At 36.8% G+C, this 16,551-nt stretch overlaps 1 protein-coding gene across 4 annotated transcripts in view; it reads right to left on the minus strand.

Annotated features, from left to right (window-relative positions):
• KLHL2 (kelch like family member 2) overlaps positions 1-16,551 on the minus strand; it is a 104,875-nt gene that overhangs the window by 12,627 nt on the left and 75,697 nt on the right. For all 4 annotated transcript variants that reach the window (XM_040471104.1, XM_040471096.1, XM_040471090.1 and 1 more), the window contains 4 exons: positions 15,766-15,875; positions 9,300-9,416; positions 7,936-8,085; positions 1,508-1,625 (listed from right to left, as the gene is read on the minus strand). In XM_040471104.1, the coding sequence (XP_040327038.1) occupies positions 1,508-1,625; positions 7,936-8,085; positions 9,300-9,416; positions 15,766-15,875 (495 nt within the window). The remainder of the gene's footprint in view (positions 1-1,507; positions 1,626-7,935; positions 8,086-9,299; positions 9,417-15,765; positions 15,876-16,551) is intronic.

Consider the following 16,551-nt stretch of genomic DNA (forward strand, 5'->3'; position numbering starts at 1 on the left):
TTACAGTAAGGATTTTCTACACAAGAAATAAATCCTTAAGTCCAAAGGCAAAACTGTGATGTACAGGACTTCATAAAAAAGCAAAAATTTGGGGAGCTTGGGTGGCTCAATCAATTGAGCGTCTAACTCCTGATTTCTGCTCAGGTCATGATCTCACAATTCGTGGGATTGAGTCCCACTTGGGCTCTGCGCTGACAACATGAAGCCTGTTTGGGATTCTTGCTCTCCCTCTCTCTCTGCGATCCCCCTGCTTGTTCACACGCACACACACTCTCTCTCAAAATAAATAAACAAAAAAAATGGCAAAAATTTTACATGGCAAAAATAACACAGGTAAAATCAACAAAGATTAACACAAATATTCACACATGTGACAGTCAAAAATGATACTTTCCTTACCATATATCTGTCAAATCAATAAAATAATATAATAAGAAATGGCAAAAATCATAAACTGACAATTCAGAAAGATGTTTAACTTTCCTCATAATAAAAGAAGTATAAAGTAAGATAACATTTTTCACCTACCAGACTAGCAAAACTCTAAACATTTAATCACAAGATGTTGTTAGGAATGTAGGGAAATTGACACCTTCATATTTTACTATTAGTAGTAATAATTGGTAGTTCCTCTTAGGATACCCTTTGAATCAGTCATTACAGTTCTAGAGTTTTACACCCCACTAAAATATACTGGCATGTGTACGTAATAATGTATATATAAGGAATTCATTCTGGCATTGTTTATAATGTAAATTTAAAAACAATTTTTAATGTTCAATTAAAAATTCGCAAAAATTACACTCGATCCAGCCGGCCCCCCCCCCCCCCCAAAAATACTAAACAGCTCTTAAAGAATGAAGTAACTCTATGCTGACAGGTAACAATCACCAAGAAATACTGCTCAAGTACTGCCTTCCATTTTGCTATGGAAGCTATGAATTATGGATCCAAATTTGAGTCCCAGGAAGAATCCTTAGAGTTTACAACTGCCTATTCTGACTGCAGTTTTGGCTAAATAAGGTCTATTTCAACAAATGTTTATAAAGTGCATGCTTGGAAGTAGGCAACTTACTGTGGATTATGGCTAAGTCAGGAGTCTCTTAGAACTAAGGGTCCCACTCTAAAAAATTATTTTTCAGCACTTCAGCAAAGGTAACTAGGAAAATATCGACCAAATTGCTAAGCTATGCTGCTTTATATTAGAGAGTCAGAAAGGTATGTAAAGATGAAGACTGAGTGGCTGTTCCCAATAATGTCTTGGGACATTAAAGACACGTCTATTTTGGGGCACCTGATTGACTCAGTTGGCTAAGCCTCCAACTCTTGATTTCGGGTCAGGTCATGATCTCATAGTTCGTGGGTTTGAGCCCCACATCAGGCTCTGTGCTGACAGCATGGAGCCTGCTTGGGATTCTCTCTCTATTCTAATTAATAAAACAGGACCTCAGAGAGAAGCTCCCAATGACACAGCAGTAGAGAAATGACCATAATGCATCATGCTTACCTGCCCTACATCGCCTGGAAGGCAATTCTGCTACTTGGTGCCATCGCTCTTCTTTAAAGTCATAGCATTCCACACTTCGGATCGCCTTTGGTGCTTGGCCCCCAACTACCACCATCAGCTGGAGGGCAGAAATGTAAGCATTTGAATAAACAACTATTGCATTTTGGGGGGGATTTAAAATGTCTTACAAAGACATTGATGTGGAGAGTGTTAGGATGAAGATGGTGGGGTGAGCTGGGGAAAAACAACCACCTAATCAACACTTAATAAACATCAACAAAGGGGGCACATGTTAGAACTACAATTCTATTATCTAGCACATTTAGTCAAAAATAAGGATTTCAGAAACTAAAATAAGTTTCTGATCCTTCAAGCAAAAGCAGAATTAAAGCCAAAAAACAGCAGGCAGTCAGCACTGGCAAGGCTGCAGTACGTCATAGGGCTTGCTATAAACTAAACCCTGGCTTTGTAACGACCAGGGATTAGATCTCCACAATCCAGGAGTACAGATACAAGTGAAATTTATGTTAGTGGGTAGGTGAGATGAAAAGGATGGTAAGGTATTAAAAGAAACATGGAAGAAGGTGGGGGGAAAAAAACCTATTGAAAAAGGGGGAATAATTGAATTGGGAGTTCACAAGAGAGCACACATTCCTGTACCTCAAATAGAGATGCCACACAAATAATGGAGATGCTAGAAATCATAATGAATGAATGTACAATAACCTAGTGCTGAGAATAAACAAGGTCTACAAATTTCTTCATTTCAACTCAATCCAACAACTATTTACTAAGTGCCTGTCATCTATCTACACTTGTCCAGAACTAAGCTAGGTGTTATACACATAAGAAATATAAGACATAGTCTCTACCTCCCAAGAGCTTATAGATCTCACTAAGGAGACAAGACCCATGAAGTAATTCAAGAACAATATACATTTATTTATGACCAAAAAGGTATACGATTAGTATAGACATTAGTCACTAATGCTGATCAGAAAATGGAATGTTGCCATAATTTAATGAAAGCTTCCTGGAGGGAGTGGAACCTTGAGAGACAGATGGAATTTTGCAGTCACTGTGTTTGTCTTTTACTGAGTACAAACGGGCACTTTTTGGCAACAATGGAAACACAGCTGTCAAATCAGAAGAACATAAAAGTCAATGATGTCACATATGGAAAACTTTAAAGAATGGCAAGGACCTTAGGGGAAAGTTGAAATGATGATAGGAGAAAATAGATGTTCAAAGGAAATAAAAAAAATCAAAACAAACAGAAAGTGGAATGATTCATACATACAAAGAGGGGAGGTTTGCAACCTTGACTATGACCTACCTGTACTTAGAACTACAGAAAGACAGGTGCACAGAAAACAGGATTCCTTAGAGTAAATCCCAAGTTTCCAAAAAGAATCCTATTTTATTAACCGGAAGAGTTTAAGGAATTTTAAAGGTTTTAAAAAGAAGACTGAGCATAGACCAATTACACGATTTTCTTCAGATGTGTCATTTTTCTAATGTTGATGTAAATAAATAAAAGGAAGAATTAACAAAGAAAATCCACAATATTCTCTCCACATATTATGGAAGAGGAAAGAACAGGGAAGAAGGCAAGGTTGTAAAATCATAGAGGTAGAATAGACAGAAAGATCAACACCATATCCAGGTGTTTATATAAGATCGATCAGAATTTAAACTTCTAAACACTGTCTGGCAGTTAGGCAATAGTTAAGAGGCTTAGTTAACATCTCTGATAAAGATCAATCTAAAAAAATCTCCACACCTGAAAAACATAATCCAGTGAAGAAATGGGCAGAAGACATGAATGGACACTTCTCTAAAAAAGACATTCAGATGGCCAACAGACACATGAAAAGATGCTCAACGTCGCTCCTCATCAGGGAAATACAAATTAAAACCACACTCAGATACCACCTCACACAGGTCAGAGTGGCTAAAATGAACAAATCAGGAGACCATAGATGCTGGCGAGGATGTGGGGAAACGGGAACCCTCTTACACTGTTGGTGGGAATGCAAACTGGTGCAGCTGCTCTGGAAAACAGTGTGGAGGTTCCTCAAAAAATTAAACATAGATCTACCCTATGACCCAGCAACAGCACTGCCAGGAATTGACCCAAGGGATACAGGAGTGCTGATGCATAGGGGCACTTGTACCCCAATGTTTATAGCAGCACTTTCAACAATAGCCAAATTATGGAAAGAGCCTAAATGTCCATCAACTGACAACTGGGTAAAGAAGATGTGGTTTATATATACAATGGAATACTACTTGGCAAGGAGAAAGAACGAAATCTGCCCATTTGTAGCAAAGGGGATGGAACTGGAGAGTATTTGCTAAGTGAAATAAGTCAAGCAGAGAAAGACAGATACCATATGTTTTCACTCATATGTGGATCCTGAGAAACTTAACAGAAGACCAGAGGGGAGGGAAAGGGAGTAAAAAAAAAAATTTACAGAGAGGAAAGGAGGCAAACCATAAGAGAGTCTTAAATACTGAGAACTGAGGGTTGATGGGGGGTGGGGGAGAGGGGAAAGTGGGTGATGGGCATTGAGAAGGGCACCTGTTGGGATGAGCACTGGGTGTTGTATGGAAACCAATTTGACAATAAATTATACCTACTATCTATCTATCTATAGATAGATAGATATAGATATATATAGGAAATAAATCAAGCACATGTTGTTAATGTTCTAGAACAAGATTAAGTCTAAGTATAGTTATACATTTTGAAAACATTGTACTTCTCTATGCTTTGCTTACTTATTAAGGTGTTTGACATGTTCAAAAAAATTAACCAGGCTAATTTTTTAAGTCTATTCTAAATCATTTAAGGGGATTCCATTATTTTTATATTAAGAGTTGAAATATTTAAGGAAGATTAACTTATGAAGTTTATTGGCAATTATTTAATAAATCAAACATTTAAGAAAATGTAAAAAAAAAGAATAAAAAGTTTATTATTATTATTATTTACAAACCTCTAGCTATTCTACCACTGTTCAATAGAAATGTGATATATATAATGTGCATATCATTGTAAATTTTCTAGCAGCCACATTAAAAAGCATTAAAAGAAAAAAAAATCTCCAAAGGGAATATTTTTTTAAAAACCTTGAGAAACAATATGGGTTTATTAGATTTCATGATTCTTAAACTTTGAATCTCATGTTTTCCATGCAGTAGTTCACTTTTGCATATCAAAATAAGAATGGAAGAGAAAATGTACTACTGAGTACAGAGAATGCTAGTGTTATCTGTTCTGTACTCACCCACGTAAAATGGGGTGAGGATTTGGGACTCCAGGAATCAGAGAGAACAGGGACAAAGAATGTATAATGGGAACACAAGAGAGCAAGGATATTTGTATGACATCAAGAGACTGCACTAATAACCACTATGCTACTAACCATCAAAAGAGGTGCTCATGACTCTAACACTCCAGTTATTTGTAAAAGACATTTGATATCATTTGAGAAACACCAAACTAATTATGCTACTGCAAAGAAATAGAAAACTGGGAACACTTTTGGTATGGAAAAATTAAATGTGACATATTTAATGAAGGCAAGGGGTAGGGAGTTAAAAAAATTCAAGTGACCATCCTAAAATGTAGATCGGTTAAAACTTCATTTTTTTTCTTCACCTATTAAGTATTAGTTAGAAATTGCCTCCTGAAAACTCCAGTTTCATAATTTTCCAGTTGGAAATCTCAACACATATGCTGGGTAAAATACAGAAAAATAGATACACAGAACTAATGATAGCATTTGTTAAAAAAACAGATTCCAAAGTGAAAAAGAAGCCACAAAGTATAGTAGCAAACACACATAGTTTGTCACTATGATGTCCAAAGGCAAGAGCGCCTTACAAAATCCCAATACTGTTTACTGGAGATGCAAAACTAATGTCTGAGATATAAAAAGAATCATTCATGCAAATTTGTATGTATATATCAGAGCCTAATATAAAAAGTACTAAGTCACTGTCATGGTAGACATATTGCCAAAACATTACAAAAGTTTCCTTAGAACCACTACCGCATTTTGTCTGATTTTACTTATCATTACTATGAAATATGTAGGCATGAGAAATCAATCTTTGCTTCATTCTTACCTACTCAGAATTAATCTTGAATATAACCACTTGAAAACGCTGAAAGAGCATCCAACATAAGCACTTTTTCAAAAATATATGTAGATAAGTAAATTTTGAGAAGGGATCATGCAAATGCAAGGTCAAAGCAACAGTGGAGTTCACTACCATTTGCCATGTCTGCTGCCCCTCCTCCCTAGCCACCTGAGAAAGCACAATGAAACAGAACCTTCATGGACAGTATACCAACCACAAAAAAAAAAAAAAAAAGCTAAAGAATTGAGAAATCCAAAAGTATAATAGATTGGAAGGGCCATTCCAAAGCCATAGCCAGAAAAGCCCAGAAACAATATAAACTGAACAGATAATCACAACTCTACAAAAGAGAAAATAAAATACCTGATAAGATTTTACCAAGAACTCTTTAGAAAGTTTCCAAAAGTGACATGTTTATTTCAGAAATCAGAAGAGAGTTAGTTTTCACTCTAAAGGTCTTTGCAGGATAAAGACAGCAATGCTAAAGATGCCAGAAGAGGGGATATACAAATATGAAATGTTTAAAAAAGTATTAAAGATAAAACAAACCAGAAGGAAGCTGACAAAACTAGCATAAAATAGTAATTTAAATGGGCTAAGACTATGAACGCTTATTATAATTTTTAAGAACAAAAACTGACACCAAATAATATGGACAAATATGAAGTGATGAAGATTTATAAAGATGGCTATTTATAAAAGCAGGTAAAAGGGTATTTGGAAAATGTAAACATTTATAAAATCAGCAGACCCAGATGGCATGCATACTAAGATGTTAAGGGAACTAGCTAATGTACTTACTGAGCCACTTACAATTATTTTTGAAAAATCTTGGAGAACTGAGGAGAGATCAGAAAATTTAAAAACGGCAAATACCAATTCTCAAAACAGGGTAGGAAGTGAATGCCTTGTAAATACCTTCTAAGTGATAATAGTTCTGAGTAAAAATTTAGAATATTTTGAGAAAAGCATCCAAACCTCTAGGAGACAACAAAATGATGAGTAACACACAGAGGGATGTTAAAAAAAAAAAAAAAAAATCATGCCAAATTTGAGTCTATTTGATCCTGAATCTCACTGGACATTACAGGCCAAATTACTTATTTTTGGCTGAGATAAATTATCTCTGTTTAGATAATAAACATAATCATATGGACTGAAATTTTCTGCAAATGGACTATGTCAGTGAGTGGGTATTTCTAGCAAGGTATCACCAGGGAGAGTGCTGAGAGGTTCATTCTAGATTAAAATGTTTACTAATGATCTAGAAAAAGGAGTAAATAGCATACTGGCAAAATACACAGTTGGTTCTAAATTGAGAACTGATGTTAACACTGGGCAGAACAGAAAAACAGTATCGATAAAGATGTGAAGCAATTAAAAATGTAGATTCCAAAAATAAAACTTGAAAAAAACACTAAAAACATTAAGTGAAAGAATTTAAAAGACATAATTTAATGGCAAGGATAGAGTGGTAACTAAAGATGATATTAAAAAAAAACAATGGGTAACAGATTCTTATTTCTTAATCGATCATTGCCCCAAATGCATACAAGAGCTAAAAAATACATAAATAAAAGCATTACATTATGGATCATTCTGATTAGACCCTACACGAAATGACACATAAAGTGCTGGTCTTCCAGTACTGTGAAGATGAAAAATGAGTACAAGAAATTGCAAACAGAGACAGAAATGAGGGTTTTTTCTGAAAGGAAAATTAAATCAGTGAAACATACATGGCTTCAACTAAAAAGATAAAGGTAGAATATGAACCTTGACACAAGGGAAATATGAACACTGGAGATCTGGGAGGACATATGGTGAACCTTGCACTGATGGCTACATAGCAAGTGTGAGTGCACCGTCAAAGAGTATACAACAGGGAATAGGAAGGAAATGTACTGAACAGGCTATTCATCAGCTTTAACTCTAATATGTAATTCTGCGAAACTACAATTATTATCTATATACACAGCTTCCAGAGAAATCTTTTTACCTACTCTGATTTTCCTTTCTACTCTAACTGAAGCTAATGAGACTCAGAAGGGAAAAAGATCAGTTGCCTTCTGTTCCAGAACAGTGACATCATGCGGTTTATAAAGATTAAATGAACCAAACAATCCCCACCCTCTACAGACAAACCCAACAGGGAAGTTGAGTTATATACACTACAGTGAATTCCCAGGCACATAAAAATTCAGACGAGTAAAAGTATTAACAGCCTCACTATGGGCCTTTCAGATGAAATAATAAGTGTGAACAATAGATCCTACTTTGGGAAGGTTCATGGGTGTCCTCAGTCGGGTCCGGACACTCTTCATTAATATACGCTGCTCTGTCGGCAGCAAATGATACTTCATAGCTTCAATGAGGTAATCTTTGCAGGCACTGCTATTCTTGACCAATGCCTCCTCTTCAACCCTCTGTAAGAAGAGAGAAGACACACCCCATGAGGGGAACAACTATTTCATGATAAAACAGACAAAGCAACAGAGTAAAGAAGAGGGGAAAAAGCAGTAACTATCCTCTCTGGTTCAGTTCTTTCCCTTACAAAGGAACGTTTATAAATATCACCAAGAGAAAAATAAATGAAGCCCAAAAATGCTCAAGTATCTGGTGTGCAGAGAAAAACATACGTATGCAACAAAGAGAAGAACTACAATCAAAATTATATACCTCAACATCGGCTACAGAATAACCTTTAGATCATACTATATTTGCCTATTTCTTATCTTTAAACATCAAGCCAAAGAGTAAGAAAAGAATTTAGACAATGAGTTCTTCAGGTAGAGTAGGCAATACTAATAAGCTAAAGACAATTTTTCAAACACAAAAAGGCAAATAAAATATCCAGAAGAGGGACTCAAAATATTCTATAACAATGTGCCTACACCACAACTAAATCTTGTACCTGCTATTCCTGACCTCAAATGCAGGACAGGTTTTTCTGTTCATTTTCTTAATAGTGGAGTATCAATGATTATACAGATCACAATAAATAATGAGGCTTCAAGAAATCCTAAAATGCTCAGATTGAATCTCTTAATAAAGAAGGTTTCCTTGGATGGCTCCAATTATAAAAATGTTGAAATGTTCCAAGTAGGATACTAATAATAAAAAAATAAATTCAAAGTTGTTCAAAGACTGCTAAAGATCCATTTATTTCTACTTATTTCAAATAGGCTGGTTTTCCTCACCTTAGAAACAAAGACAGAAACCCAATGCATGCCACTATAATACTATGAAGTCGAATTCAATGGTATTTGGGTCGCATGTCAAAACTCCATTTCTGCAGGGCAATCAGAAGAAGCTATCAAAGGGAAAGCACAGAAGATGCAGAGCAGGGACACAGAGCCACAAGTGCATTTATTTATGTGTAAATTACCATAAATACTGCCTCGATAAGTTCTAGTATCTGCTTGCCCACATCAGAAGTGGGGAGAAGTAAATTCCAAGAATGGGGAGTGGTCTAAGTAAAGGAGCAGCTGCCGAGGACTGCAGGTGCCTTTATCATTCTCTGTCCTGCGCCCTGTGGTCTGCATTCTGCAGATGTTATCACCGTGTAACAGAGATCTCCATGCTGTCAGCCCAGTGACAAAGTGCTATGTGTATTCAGGTGTTGTGAATATGCTTTTACCTGAACTAAATATTCCCGAGGAAGCAAAGGTAACCGCACATGTTCCATCAGCCGTGCCATAAATTCCTGCCTTACATCCTTGTCATGGTTTACCCAAGCTATTACTGCTTCAAATACCTTGCAGAAAATGTGGGGAAAAGAAAATAAGTAATGAGTTATGTACCAAGGCATCTGAATAAAGTATGATGAAATTACATTTTGTATACAATTCTTGCTAAGACATTCAAGTTTAATACATGGCTCAGGGGCACCTGGGTGGCTCAGTACTTAAAAAGTTATCCAATCTATTTCTTTTTTTTTTTTTCATTTGACAGAAGTACTTTTTCCCCCTGCTTTATTGAAATATAATTGACAGATAACATTGTATAAGTTTAAAGTGTTCATTGATAGACTTCTACATTGTGAAATGATTGCCATCAAAGCTCTAGCTAACCCCTCCATCATGTCACATAATTACTTCTTTTTTTGTGTTGTGAACATTCAAGATCTATTCTCTTAGCAACTTTCAAATATATAATGCAGTTTTATTAACTATAATCACCATCCTATACATTCTCCAGAACTTATTCATCTTATAATGAGAAGTTTGTACCTCTTTGACCAACATCTCCCCATGTCTCTCATCCTCAACCCCATCTACCACCACTCTACTATGTTTTTGTGAGTTCAGTTTATTTAGATTCCACATATAAATGATACCATACAGTATTTGTCTTTCTCTGTCTTATTTCAATTAGCATAATACCTTCAAGGTCCACACATGTTGTCACAAATGGCAGTATTTCCTCTTTTCTCATGGTTGAATAATATTCCTGTATATGTGTGTGTGTGTGTGATACTTCCTTATGCATTCATCCACTGAGGGACAATAGGCTGTTTCCAAATCTTGGCTATTATGAATAATGCTGCAATAAATCAATGCACATGCGAGTGCAGATGTCTCTTCAAGATTCTGTTTTCATTTGCTTTGGCTATATACCCAGAAGTGGCATTGTTGGATCATATGGTAGTTCTATTATTAATGTTGTAAGTATTTTTAGTACTTTTATGTATCTAGTATTTTTCATTTGGTATTAACTAAGCACTTAACCAAATACATTATCTAATCTTCTTGAACTTAAGTGGTAGCTGTGATAATCAGATGATACGTGATCTAATTCACTGTTGATGACTTTTCTAATTTGAATTTGGTTCTATTTACTTGATTTAAATCTCAAGTCTCTTGCAATTCCTATCAAAATAACATCAGCATTCTTCACAGAGCTAGAACAAACAATCCTAACATTTAAATGGAACCAGAAAAGACCCCGAATAGCCAAAGCAATCTTGAAAAAGAAAACCAAAGCTGGAGGCATCACAACCCTTCAAGATGTATTACAAAGCTGTAATCATCAAGTCAGTAGGGTACTGGCATAAAAACACACTCAGATCAATGGAACAGAATAGAAAACCCAGAAATGGACCCACAAACGTATGGCCAACTAATCTTTGACAAAGCAGGAAAGAATATCCAATGGAATAAAGACTGTCTCTTCAGCAAATGGTACTGGGAAAACTGGACAGCGACATGCAGAAGAATGAACCTGGACCACTTTCTTCCACCATACACAAAAATAAACTCAAAATGGATGAAATACCCAAACATAAAATAGGAAGCCATCAAAACCCTCAAGGAGAGAGCAGGCAAAACCTCTTTGACCTTGGCCACAGGAACTTCTTACTCAACATGTCTCCGGAGGCAAGGGAAACAAAAGCAAAAATGAACTATTGGGACCTCATCAAAATAAAAAGCTTCTGCACAGCAAAGGAAACAATCAGCAAAACTAAAAGGCAACCAACCGACAGAATAGAAGATATTTGCAAATGACATATCAGATAAAGGGTTAGCATCCAAACTCTGTAAAGAATTTATCAAACTCAATACCCACAAAACAAATAATCCAGTGAAGACATGTGTAAAGGACACGAATAGACACTTCTCCAAAGAAGACATCCAGATGGCCAACTGACACATGAAGAAATGCTCAACATCACTCTTCATCAGGAAAATACAAATCAAAACAATGAGATACCACCTCACACCTGTCAGAATGGCAAATATTTAACAACTGAGGCAATGACAGATGTTGGCAAGGATGCTGAGAAAGAGGATCTCTTTTGCATTGCTGGTGGGAATGCAAACCGGTATAGGCACTCTGGAAAACAGTATGGGGGTTCCTCAAAAAATTAAAAATAGAACTACCCTATGACCCAGCAATTGCACTACTAGGTATTTTTCCAAGGGATACAGGTATGCTGTTTTGAAGGGTGCACATGCACCCCAATGTTTATAGCAGTGCTATAGACAGTAGTCAAAAGTTTGGAAAGAGCCCAAATGTCCATCGATGGATGAATGGATAAAGAAGATGTGGTATATATATACTATGGAGTATTACTCGGCAATCAAAAAGAATGAAATTTTGCCATTTGTAACTACATGGATGGAACTAGAGGGTATTATGCTAAGCAAAATTAGTCACAGAAAGACAAATATCATAAGGCTTCATTCATATGAGGAATTTAAGATACAAAACAGATGAACATAAGGGAAGGGAAGCAAAAATAATATAAAAACAGGGAGGGGGACAAAATATAAGAGACTCTTAATATAGAGAACAAACAAAGGGTTACTGTGGAGAGGTTGTTGGAGGGGGAGGATGGGCTAAATGGGTAAGGGGCATTAAGGAATCTACTCCTGAAATCATTGTTGCACTATATGCTAACTAATTTGGATGTAAATTAAAAACTAAATTAAAAAAATAAATTTCAAGTCTCTTTGGAATAAAGCACCCAAAATATTAAAGCAAAGTGATGTTGTGGGATGAAAATCATATACCCTTATAAACAACTATTTTTGGCGTTTCTTTAGATTTACAAATAGATGTGGACCATACACTTCTAAACTGAGGGTCTGCAAAATAGATGAACTTTCTTTTCTCACAATGGAATATATTAAAATCTAATATTTGAATTTTTTCAAAAAATGAAATAAGGTCATTACAAATTAACAACATATACCTATGAGAAAGCTAATAAGCTAATATGAAGACAATAATTGACTACATAATTTCCTTCCAGACTGATGAACACATAATGAATAATTTTTAAAGTGTTGTAGGAAATGCTTGATGATGATAGTTAAGTTGATTACCAGGAACAAAAAATATTTATTTTGATACAGGAAAAGAGAGAGAAATTAAAAATAATCTACATTATAATGAACATGCCTCCTTAATTTATTCGGTCAACAAGCACCTACCAAGTACCTCTATGTGTTGGCTGCTAGAAATAGAGGATCTTGTAAATTCTATCTACTATTTCTCAGCTCTGCTTTCTCTTCACCTGTTTCTACCATCCTGAATCAGATCCAACTACTCACTGGTTTGACTTCAACATCCTATCTGTCCCTCACCCCATTTCTGGGGTTTTGTTCATTCAGCATATCACCACTGTGACAGGTGGTCTCCAAACTGGTCCCCTAATAAAGCACCTCTCTCAGTATCCACATCTTATGCAGTAAACCTCCCACAGGGAATCTAAGCTGTCCCTGTGTAACAACAACAACAAAAAAAATTGCAGATGCAGCACTGTGTGACTTCTGAAGCTGGGTCATAAGAAGCTTTTCTCTTTCATTATGGTCTCTTGAAATGCTCATTTCAGGGGAAGCCAGATGTCATGTAAGAAGTCTGATTACTTGAGGGGCACCTGGATGGCTCAGTCAGTTAAGTAGCCAACTCTTGATTTCAGCTCAGGTCATGATCTCACGGTCCTTTGAGTTCAAACCCCACGTCAGGCTCTGCACTGACAGCATGGAGTCTGCTTGGAATTCTCCCTCTCCCTCTCTCCCTGTCCCTCCCCTATTCACTAATGCTCTCTCTCTCTCTTTCTCAAAATAAATAAACATTAAAAAAAAAATAAGTCTGATTACTTAAGATCAATCACCATGCTATGAGGAAACCAAGCTAGCCACAGAGAAGGAGGGTAGGGAAGGGGAGGGAGAAAGAGGTCAGAGGAAAGGGAGATACCAACCAAACTTCAGCCCAGGAGCCAGATAAGTGAATGAAGAAGCCATCGTGGATATCCTGGATGGATGTCCAGACGGACTAAAACCCCAGCTATACGGCTAATTTGGTATCATGCTGGTATCTCCAGATACTCAAGCCAAGCCAGCTGAAGCCCCAGACACTACAGACTGTTCCTATATGCCCTGAATTAATTCTGCCCACAGAATTGTGAGCATAATAAAATGGTTATTGTTTTGTGTCACTACACTTTGCAGTGGCTCGTTATGCAGCCGTGGAAAATCAAAACAACCTTCACGACATTTCTATAATATAGGTATTACCATGGCATTCTCCTACCATTTAAAACCCTTTAAAGGCTTTTTGTTACAAGGATGACGTCAAGTTTCTTTAATATGGCTGAGAAGATATTTTATGTCATCTTCCCATCTTATCTCCCAGCATTCTGCCATACATATTCCAAACTCTAATCACAAAGAACCAACCTAATACAATTATTCTTTCATGCCTTTTTTACATTTATGTATTGTACCTCTTCCTGGAATGCCCTTCCCATTCCCACCCATCCCGACTTCCCTGGAAAACTCATAAACATTTTTAAAAACTTGGATCATAACTTTGAGAACAAGCTGATCTTGTTCCCATCCCTGGAATGATGTAATGTTCCTAAGTACCCTCTACAGCATTCTGTAGTCATCCATTTACCCCGCTGGTTGTCCCTCCAGTGGAGTAAAGAGTTCTATTTTGTTAGTATTGCCGTATCTGGGACTCCGTGACAGTGTCTGGTACAAAGTAGGCACTCAATATGCATCTGTATGCGTCTGAATAGTGATGTTTTCCTCTCCCCTGTATTTCTAAAGTGCTAAGATTATACATCTAACAACCATTTACTGCAAGTTTTTTCATATGGTATAGTAAATACGTCTTTTGGTGCCCAGGCAGGATGAATATCCTTCAGGAATAAAGCTAAATTTCATACAACTTTAAATGTAAAGCATCAAGGGGGGCGCCTGGGTGGCTGAGCTTGTTTAAGCACCTGACTCTTGATTTCGGCTCAGGTCATGGTCTCACAGTTCGAGAGTTTGAATCCTGCATCAGACTCTGCACTGACAGTGCGGAGTCTGCTTGGAATTCTCTCTCTCCCTCTCTCTGCCCCTCCCCTGCTCATGCGCATGTGCTCTCTCTCTCAAAATAAATAAACTTAAAAAAAAAAGTTTAAATCTTTTTTTTTAAATGTTTTATTTATTCTTGAGAGAGAGAGAGAGACAGAGCATGAGTGGTAGAGAGGCAGAGCAAGAGAGGGACACAGAATCAGAAGCAGTCTCCAGGCTCTGAGCTGTCAGCACAGAGCCCAGTGGAGCGCTTGAACTCACAATCTGTGAGATCATGACCTGAGCTGAAGTCAGATGCTCAACCAACTGAGCCCCTAGGCACCCCTTTAAAAAACGTTTTAAATGTAAAGCATCGAAAGAAAGAAAGTTTCACTTCTTTCAAACTCAGTATGTTCACAAGCTTTTGTGCCGATTCCCATAGGATACAACACCTATCCAAAGAATAAAACTCACTAAGAGAAGATTCTTCATCAATAGGAAAGGTACAGGTGGCTGACATAGGCAGCTCAAAATGTGGAGAAATGGGAGGCTACAACCAGACAAAGCAGTTGCACAGTGCTCTGGAAGGGAGGAGGGGAGCACTGGGCCGGGCAGAGTATAAGTAGTAGGAGATCAATCTAAAGAGCATGGTCACGAATGTTCAGTCTAGAACAAGCTAAACTTTATTAGCCCTGGTAACTTCCACCAACACACATGATGGTGAAATTACTTTGGTCTGAGAAATACTGCATTTAGATCACAATGTGGGAAGAAACCTAGCACCCATAAGGGCTTATTTCAGTTTAATATGTTCAAGCTCTTGCTGTGGGGTCAAGTACAAAACTCTAATGTCTAGCAATTTAGGGAACTTCCTATGGAGTGAAGAAACACACCAATTTGCACAGATAATCAACAAGTTGACCGAGTTTTTTTTTTTGTTTTTTTTTTTTTATTTTTTTTTTTTTCAACGTTTATTTATTTTTGGGACAGAGAGAGACAGAGCATGAACGGGGGAGGGGCAGAGAGAGAGGGAGACACAGAATCGGAAACAGGCTCCAGGCTCTGAGCCATCAGCCCAGAGCCTGACGTGGGGCTCGAACTCACGGACCGCGAGATCGTGACCTGGCTGAAGTCGGACGCTTAACCGACTGCGCCACCCAGGCGCCCCAAGTTGACCGAGTTTTTAATACCTTACAGATCAAAGGTCACTGGCTATCACTACACATATAGGATTACAAAGTTACAAAGCAAAGTGAAATAAAGAAAGGAAAAATATTACATCACTATATACTAGGAAAAAAAATGTTTCCTTACCTTCTCTTCTGAAGAAATGGTAAGTTTGTCACTTGAGATTAAGCTGCACACTTGTTCAATGCCAAGATTGAGAAATTCTTCACTAAGGACAACATCTGCAAAATGCTGCTCTGTTTGGAGGTTAAAAAATAAAATCCATTAACACCAACATTCCATTATCCAGCTTCAAGCTGCTTTAAAAAAGAAGAGGTTTTTCTAAATCTAACCTAAGAATGAGAAGAACAACTTACTTCTTCAAAGCAAGAACAAAGCCCAAACAAACTCACCTGGAGAAGTGGTCTCTACTTGAATAACAAAGCAGAAGCATGAGCAGAAAGGCTGCCTTATCACATACTCAGCTGAATCACTTGTGTTTTATGTTGGTATTTTAAACATGTATTCCTTACACAGTAATAAGACTACCAGTATTGAAATCAGTAAAACCTTTTGATTACATGAATCAGAAAAATATATGGCATTATATACTAACACATTTGAATGTATTATGTAAAACATTAGAGGGTTCCAGAACATAATGGAGGAAGGATGGAAACCTGCTTTACTTGAAAACTTTAAACAAAGAAATTTTAAATGCCAGTTTGAATATATGATCATCATTTAAAAAACAGAATTGATTTATAATATAGATAACTCTGGATTCTATGGCAGTTTATCTGGGGATGAAATCACACTATTTTTTACTTTCAACCCCTTTCCAAAAACTAGTAAAATTAGTAATTCTTAAAATACTAAAAAAACCTTTCTTTGATTTCAATGATAAAATATTCCCACTTCTCCAAAGGGGGC

This window comes from Herpailurus yagouaroundi, unplaced genomic scaffold (genome assembly GCF_014898765.1).
Source record: "Herpailurus yagouaroundi ecotype Mexico unplaced genomic scaffold, PumYag 28, whole genome shotgun sequence".
Lineage (NCBI taxonomy): Eukaryota > Metazoa > Chordata > Mammalia > Carnivora > Felidae > Herpailurus > Herpailurus yagouaroundi.